The 8,942-nt window shown below is 38.3% G+C and overlaps 1 protein-coding gene across 1 annotated transcript in view; it reads right to left on the bottom strand.

Moving 5' to 3' along the window:
* Positions 1-477: 477 nt before the first annotated feature.
* Positions 478-8,942, bottom strand: part of znf106b (zinc finger protein 106b) — a 9,374-nt gene continuing 909 nt past the window's right edge. Inside the window, exons 2-13 of the mRNA XM_048206443.1 lie at positions 7,743-7,804; positions 7,463-7,663; positions 7,239-7,296; positions 6,859-6,920; positions 6,542-6,739; positions 3,798-3,874; positions 3,359-3,683; positions 2,888-3,146; positions 2,760-2,811; positions 2,403-2,551; positions 955-1,015; positions 478-795 (exon numbers count right to left, since the gene is read on the bottom strand). Coding sequence (XP_048062400.1) covers positions 740-795; positions 955-1,015; positions 2,403-2,551; positions 2,760-2,811; positions 2,888-3,146; positions 3,359-3,683; positions 3,798-3,874; positions 6,542-6,739; positions 6,859-6,920; positions 7,239-7,296; positions 7,463-7,663; positions 7,743-7,804 — 1,560 coding nt within the window. The 3' untranslated portion in view covers positions 478-739. The remainder of the gene's footprint in view (positions 796-954; positions 1,016-2,402; positions 2,552-2,759; positions 2,812-2,887; positions 3,147-3,358; positions 3,684-3,797; positions 3,875-6,541; positions 6,740-6,858; positions 6,921-7,238; positions 7,297-7,462; positions 7,664-7,742; positions 7,805-8,942) is intronic.

Raw genomic sequence — 8,942 nt, 5'->3', positions numbered from 1 at the left:
GTTCGTTCATGACTGCAAGCAATGGATAAACACATGGTTATCCTTGAGGATGAACAAACGTCTTCTGCTGGAGTTGCATAGATGATGAAAACAACTAAATATATTCAACATTTTAAAATTTTATTCAGATTCCTGTAAAGAAAATAACTACAAACATCAGAAAGTCTGAATGAGCTAATATTTGAACTGATAAATCCATATTACTACACTACTTATTGTATTAGGCAGGGAATGTACATATTCTGCTAATGCTATTATGAAAGTCTTATAATATACCTGAATCTTCAGATGGTAGTCTGTGACATATCCTTTCATGTCCTTGTAGATTGGCAAAGTACCTCAGACAATCTTGACTAAAATGAGATTTTAGGTGACCTTTTTTATGCAATTTCACGTTCGATGATCCTTTGAAGATGAAATGACATTTTATCATGCCAGAATCAGAGCAAAAAAAAAAACTATTGCTTTTTTCATAGAAATAGCCTGCATCGATCTGATCAAACTAGAGCATAATTCAATGTGAACTGCAATAAAACAACTATAAATGCATTAAAGTCTGTTACAATGATGCAGTCTGTGCTCTCAGATGAGACGCATGCTCACAGAGGTTATTTTTGTGCACTGAGAGGCTAGGACCAGAATCAGATACTCCTGAGATTGAGTCCTACTGTGCAGCTGCTCCATGAGGCTCACAGGGATGGCCAAGAGTAATCTTTCCTCAGAGGTTCACACACAGCTGTCAGGAGGCATTTAGCCCCACCTGCTGGTCTGAATGTGTGGAACACCTACTGGGATCTGACAAAACATTTCAAGCATAAACAAGCATGTGTAATTAACATTGCACATTAATCTCAGATTTGAATCAAACAAACAAACATTTCTTAAGTAGGAATACTTTATTAGTCCATGACTTGAACTGAAAAAAAAATATGAGATGATAAAAAAAGCTCTTACTCTTCATATCCTGCAGAATCTTTATGCGCTTCTCCCTGAGCGACGCCATCTCTGAGGTTACCTGACAATAGAAGAACCGATATTGTATTTATTTTGTATAAAAAAGCATTGGTATTAATTGTTCCAATTACTGTATAATTAAAAAAAATGCATGATATTACTAAATGGCTACAGAAAAGGAATGTGGGGGAAAATGTTGAGCAAAGATGCTAATTTGAAATGTCACCATGAAATCAAAATTGACATTTCTTGTTTTTTTTTTTTTTTATGGAATATTGCAGTAATTATTATAAATGTTTTATTTGTGCACATAATTTTTTATTTTTTTTTAAATGCAAGTGCCCTTGTAATCTTTAATCTCTGAATTCTGATGGCGTTTACTGGCGTGAGGGCGGTACAACCTTTCACTCACATGAGAACACAGCAATAGCAAACCACAATTACCATCAATTCCCAATGGACAAAATCCAGTCCCGTGACTCCCATCCTACATTTTTTCTTTTACGAGAAGCCATTTCACTTAGATATACGTAACAATAGGGAAGAGAAGATTAGCACAACTTCCATTTTGTGCAGATCTAATTTCAAAAGAAATTGTAGACTTCTAAAACAGGATGAAAGGATAAAAAGAGCTTGCGATGGTGATTAAAGGGATAGTTCACCCAAAAATGAAAATTTGATGTTTATCTGCTTACCCCCAGGGCATCCAAGATGTAGGTGACTTTGTTTCTTCAGTAGAACACAAATGATGATTTTTAACTTCAACCGTTGCCGTCTGTCAGTAAAATAATGCGAGTGAATGAAAACACAATTTATAAGAGTCAAAAAATATGCATAGACAAATCCAAATTAAACCCTGCGGCTCATGGCGGCACACTGATGTCCTAAGACACGAAACGATTGGTTTGTGCGAGAAACCGAACATTATTTATATAATTTTTTACCTCTAATACACCACTATGTCCAACTGCGTTCAGCACTCTGTTAGTGAGGTCTGATCGCGCTCTGACAACGGCAGTGATGTCTCACGCGTATACTTCAATGAGTGCTAGACATTACTTCCTCTGTCAGAGCACGATCAGACCTCACTAAGCGAGTACTGAATGCAGTTGGACATAGTGGTGTATTAGAGGTAAAAAATTATATAAATAATGTTCGGTTTCTCGCTCAAACCGATCGTTTCGTGTCTTAGGACATCAGTGTGTCGTCATGAGCCGCAGGGTTTAATTTGGACTTGTCTATGCATATTTTTTTGACTCTTATAGATTGTGTTACCATTCACTCGCTTTAGAAGAATGACAGACAGCAACGGTTCGAGTTAAAAATCATCATTTGTGTTCTACTGAAGAAACAAAGTCACCTACATCTTGGATGCCCTGGGGGTAAGCAGATAAACATAAAAATTTCATTTTTGGGTGAACTATCCCTTTAATGGAACAGCCACGTACCTGTTGTTTAACAGCTAGTAGACGCTGAACTTCTGTGTAAGCACTCTGCAGGGTGGAGTACGCCTGGAACAACTCGTCACCCACAATCTCCAAAGAGCTGGTCAACTCATCTTCTTTTGAAGACAGTGTCATCAACATATTCACTTTCCCTAAGAATCACACACACAGATAAACCTTCTGATATGTACCTTTTGTATATTACTGATCAATTCGATTTATGATGGTAGAGACACTGTTGAATTATCAATTACAGCTGACTAAGGACATAATAACTCATGACTAATTTGTAAAAGGACATTTTATCAAATTTACAAAACTCAAATGCTAATTAAAACTATAATAAAGCTGAATACTCACTTTTTCTAGATATTTTGTCATTTGTCTTGGGATTCAGATTATGTGAAATGTCCTGTGAAAACATAAAATAAATTACCAAGCATTGCTATTAGATTACTTGTTACAACTTCACTCTAAAACTCTCATACTTGTTTTTTTCTCTTGTTTTTCCGGACATTGCAAGAGTTGGTTTCAAAGTTGTTGTGATGCTCCAGTGATGTTTCTCCCTGTTCTGTTTCACGCACATTTGATTTCTTTTTCTTGACACACACAGTATGAGGCTGAACATTTTCAACTATCTCTACTGCCTGGCAGTCATTTCCTGAAGACTGACTTTCAAATATTTCAGCCAGTGAAGTTCCAGATGGAAGAGAATCAATGTTTGGCTCTTGCCCATTCATGCCTTCTCTAAGAAAAAGGAGGAGATCACAGTTTAAATGTCAGAGACAACAGATCTCTAAGTCAGAAACATGTTTGTGGATCCAATTTTATGACTTTTAAACATATGTGAATTTTAAAATGTTAACTCTCAAGAGACTATTAAAGAATGAGTCTCAAATAATTTCACAAAGGGGAAGCAAAGAAAAAAAAAAAAAAAGTAAAACTCATGATTTATTCACCTGGTTGCTCCCTGCTGACTCTGTGATGCTGCTCTGTTAACTTTCCACATAGACTTTTTGGAATGAGTGTGTTTTTGTAGTGGTGTCAATTTGGGTTTGTTGGCCTCCATCCTGCTTTGGACCAGTCCAAGGCCACATGTAGACCCAGCAGATGTACCATCTTCAGTTTTTGGAGTCGTTATGCCACGAGCAGATATTTCTTGAGGAAGATTCTCTGATGGTTTCTCAAGACAAGGCTTTTTCACAAGTGGCCCATTTGATCTGTCCATATCAAGTATGCTGTCTTGTCTCCGTTTAGGCAGGTTTTGGTTAAGCTGGATAGATTCTGGATGGTCATTTTGATTTTCAAAAGAGAGGAAGAGATGGCATGATAGTGGCAACTAGTCATTTGTGAACTCCTCACCCACTATGACAGGTTGTGTTAAATGCATGCACTCACTTGTGTTTTCTGTCAACAGTGCCTTCTGCCTTTTTGATTTTTTCCACATCTTTTTTTTCTCTCTCCTTGTCTCTTTCCTTACAATAAAGAAAACAAGCAGCAGTGAGCATCAAGGGACCATTGAATAGATTTTTTTTGTATTTGTACACACAGGAGAACGTCTCATGAAAAATCTGAATGAATCACACACATACATTTGTTCCTAACCTCGATCTAATTTTAAATTTAGCATGCTTAAAGGGTTAGTTCACCCAAAAATTAATTACTCACCCTCATGTCGTTCCATATCCGTAAGACCATTCATCTTCACAACACAAATTAAGATATTTTTGATGAAATCCAAGAGTTTTTTTTTATCCTCCACAGAAAGCAAAGTAATTACCACATTCAAGGTCCAGAAAATCATCATTAAATAAATCAACGTGACTACAGTGGTTCAACCTTAATGTTATGAAGCGACGAGAATACTTTTTGTGTGCAAAAACAAAAAATTTTTTTGAAAACTTTATACAACAATTTCATCTCTCTGTCAGACTTCTTATTGGCCAGCTCCTGTGTCAGCATCATACACATGCATCGTGTTGCTCACGTGAACAGCATCAACCAATACTGAGCTGGTGTTCTGACATAGAACACAGAAGCTCTGCACTGTCTATACAATGTAAACAGCGTAGGAGAATGACAGGGGAGATACAAATTGTTGAATAAAGCCATTATTTTCGCACAAAAAGTATTCTCGTCATTTCATACTGTAACATTAAAGGTGCTCTAAGTGATTAGAGCACGCATTTTTAGGCCAAAACATTTTTTGTCACATACAGCAAACATCTCCTCACTATCCGCTAGCTGCCTGTCCCCTGAACACACTGTAAAAAACGCGGTCTCTGTAGTCGCCACAAGCTCCGAAAACAGCAATAAAAACAAACTGGTGCAGCCTGGACCACGAATCATAATAAACATGCTCCAGCCAATAACCGACAAGAATGATTTTAAATGCGCGTTCATGACTGTTTCAGGAAGCACGGAGGGGAGGGGGAGGAGGAGGAGGACGAGGAGGGAGGGTCTAGCTAGCCTCTGTTTTGTTTGATAACACTTCGAATGTCAACAGAAAGTTACTCCGCCCAGGATCACTTAGAGCACCTTTAAGGTTGAAGTGCAGTCACTGCACTTAGGCCCTGTCCCAAATGGCACCCTAAACACTCACGGCCTTCCTACGAGTCCGCACTTTCGTGACGTAACATCGCTTTGACTGTTGGGAAGAAGTCTGCCGTGGAACTCGCACCAGTGCAAGCTCAGCAAAAGTGCGCATCGAGGGCGCATATCGGCCGCAAAGGGGGCGCTCGCGAGCACCCTTCTGATGCCTAAAATTGACAAATGGGACACCCTACGGTCTCGTGGACTTAACGGACATGCACACGCGGCAGCCATTATAAGTCCACAAAATGAAAGTGCATAGAAGTGTGCCGTTTGGGACAGGGCCTTAGTCACTGCAGTCACGTTGACTATTTTAACTGTCTTTACTACTTTTCTGGACCTCGAATGTGGTAATTACGTTGCTTTCTGTGGGAGATAAAGAAAAAGCCTCTAAAATTTCATCAAAATTATCTTACATTTTTGTTTCAAAGATGAACAAAGGTCTTACGGGTTTGGGACGACATGAAGGTGAGTAATTAATGACAGAAATTTCATTTTGGGGTGAACTAACCCTTTAAAGGTGCTATAGAGGATGTTTTGTTTTATACATTTTTGCAATATTACTTGAAACTGTCTTTACTAACTGATAAAAGACTATTTATTAGGTGCACTGAAAGGAATAATATCAATATACATCATCTGTGCACGAGGTAGGGCCTTAAAAACATCAACCAAACGTTTGTGTGATCATCGCATAAACGATTGGCCCTCTGGCTTGTCAATCACTGCCATGATGTTCCTTGTGCTCCAGTAACTTTCCACAGGCGCCGCATGCAATGTTTTTGTCAGGAGTAACAACTGCAGATTATGAGTTACCTGCGGTGAGTCCGACATAATGAATCCACTAACACGACACAGCGAATGCCGGTGGTAAACAAACACTCATGTTCCAATACTCGTGCACGAGTTTTGGGAGGCGTTCCCTCGAAATGAGCTGTGAAGGAGGGGGGTTGTTCTTATGCATGCGCTCATTTCAAAAACTCAGTAACAGTCTTTGGTTTCTCAGTCGTCGAAAACATCCTCTATAGCACCTTTAAGTTTAGTGGTTTTTATAAAACATACTCAAACCGACTCCTTTCATCCCTCTCAGCAAAATAATATGTCTGAAGTAATGCAATGTGCGCCTTCCTCAAAATCAGATTAACTTCATAAACATCTTTTATACAAACCCAGATATATCTGCATTTTATGCAGAGGAACCTTGCAGCTTGAGCTATAACACCTTTTACTCTTTTACTGTATAGGATAAAACATATTTAAGATAAAATGTCTACGTATGACATTTTATAACCTGTGTCACTTGTTCCTACAATTTTTCGTAAATTCAGAATAGATTTTAGTATGAAGGTAATGGGTGAATCACCGGTTCATGAAAACGATCATACAAAGATTTGTGCATATGCTCGGGTAGTAATTGAGAAAAAAAAAGGCAGCGAGGTGGGATGCAAACACACATTCTGTGTGAATTGATAAAACTGTTCAGTAACTCAACCATCATTCATTCAAAACGCACACAATTACACACATAACGTACAAGCTGACAAGCTTACGTTTGTTGATCTCTTTGGACACAAAGGGCTCTAAGCTCATCATCAATTTCAGCACTGTAGTCCACTGTTTTTCCATCTGCTGTAATCTTTCGGAGTTCAAACAGCATGTATTTATGATAAAGAGTGCCAACATGCACCTTAAACTCTGCCATTCCTGTCTTAGACATGTCGCAGGCCCAACACTTATGCACTTGTGGACTGTAGGAAGAAGACTGTACATTTATTTTAAGCTTAAAAGTCTAAGTTTAAAGTCACACTGGTTTGAAACAACATGAGCAAAAGATGTATCAATCAATCAATGCCTTTTAGTCCCATACCTGCCCTTCAGTTGCTCAACTGCCTGATGGTGGACAACACTGTGCATATGTACGTCCAAATCCTGTGACAGCAGAGATGAAGGTAATTATAAAAGAACAGATATACGACATACATCCTTAGCCATTATGTGCTTGCTTACAGTCAAGAAATTACCATAAAACATTTCATTTGGGAATAAAGAGGCCAATGAGTTAAATCATCAGACAAAACACAGTTCTGTCATTACATCAAACTTTTTAATTTCATTTTTTTTTCTTTATGTTTTTAATTCACTGAAAAATGATAAAGCTGGTTATTTTAGCCTTCATCCATAAGGTTGTCACTCTCAAAGGAAAGGCAGTGCATTTAAAAAAAAAAAAAGTTACACAAAATTGCTAACCTGAACAGGAAAATTGTGACAGCAGACAAAACAATTCTCTGTCCTCGGTCCTTCCATCCTAAATGGACGGGGGGAAAAAACAAAACGTTTGCATCTTTGATCTATATTAATATTTATATTGAAAAAATAACAGGCCAGTTTATTTTAAAAAGGAAATTTATCAATCATTTTTTAATCAAAAACTTGTATTATACAGTTAAATGTCTATGAGATGACTAACTTACTTTTGTCGCTCTGTTTGAAGGGTTATAAAATCCTCATCAGTCAGGTCAATATGATAGTTCACTTGAAGACTTTTTAGTTTTTTTCTTTTCTTGTGGAGTTTGTACAGACTGTATGTGTGCTTGCGGGTGGCAATATGCTCCTTGTACTGCTCTAGTCCCATCATGGATACATCACATGCCCAACACTTATGCAACTGTTCACTGCAATAACAAAAGTGCATATTTTCTTACTTTTTATACCTGAGAAGGACATTTTAATCAGTTCTCTGTAATTCCATACCTGCCCTTGAGATGTTCAATTGCCTCATGGTGGACATAAGAATGCATATGAGCGTCCAAATTCTGTAAATAAATAAATAAAAATTAGTATATGTATGTACACTATATTGCCAAAAGTATTGGGACACCCCTCTAAATCATTGAATTCAGGTGTTCCAATCACTTCCATGGCCACAGGTGTATAAAATCAAGCAGCTAGGCATGCAGACTGCTTCTACAAACATTTGTGAAAGAATGGGTCGCTCTCAGGAGCTCAGTGAATTCAAGTGTGGTACTGTGATAGGTTCCACCTGTGCAATAAGTCCATTCATGAAATTTCCTCACTACTAAATATTCCACGGTCAAGTGTTAGTGGTATCATAACAAAGTAGAAGCAATTGGGAACAACAGCAACTCAGCCACGAAGTGGCCAACTTTCTGCAGAGTCAATAGCTACAGACCTCCAAACTTCGTGTGGCCTTCAGATTAGCTCAAGAATAGTGTGTAGAGAGCTTCATGGAATGGGTTTCCATGGCCGAGCGAGCAGCTGCATTGGGGATGGCCCCTTCTTGTTCCAACATGACTGCACACCAGTGCACAAAGCAAGGTCCATAAAGACATGGATGAGTGAGTTTGGTGTGGAGGAACTTGACTGGCCTGCACAGAGTCCTGAACTCAACCCGACAGAACACCTTTGGGATGAATTAGAGCGGAGACTGTGAGCCAGGCCTTCTCACAAAACATCAGTGCCTGACCTCACAAATGCGCTTCTAGAAGAATGGTCAAAAATTCCCATAAACACACTCGTAAACCTTGTGGAAAGCCTTCCCAGAAGAGTTGAAGCTGTTATAGCTGCAAAGGGTGGGCCAACTCCATATTAAATCCTACGGATTAAGAATGGGATGTCATAAAAGTTCATGTGGACGTAAAGGCAGGCGTCCCAAAACTTTTGGCGATATATTTGTGTGTGTATTATATATACATAATGCTCAGCGTAAATGAGAAAACCTAACATTTTAAGCAATATCTCAATGAACACAAAAACAATTTCCAAAATGTTGACAAGACTAAGTTTTATATAACATCTGTTTAACTTATAACATGAAAGTAAGGTTAATAATATAACTTTGATTACTCAGGGTGATGCAAAAATGAGTACACCCCACTGAAAGTCAATGGAGCAAAGCTAAATTTTAGACTACAAATGTCTACTCAACCTGTA

Source organism: Megalobrama amblycephala, linkage group LG11, assembly GCF_018812025.1.
Source record: "Megalobrama amblycephala isolate DHTTF-2021 linkage group LG11, ASM1881202v1, whole genome shotgun sequence".
NCBI lineage: Eukaryota > Metazoa > Chordata > Actinopteri > Cypriniformes > Xenocyprididae > Megalobrama > Megalobrama amblycephala.
The sequence above is the reverse complement of the archived record's forward strand: the minus strand, read 5'-3'. Positions and strand labels throughout refer to the sequence as shown.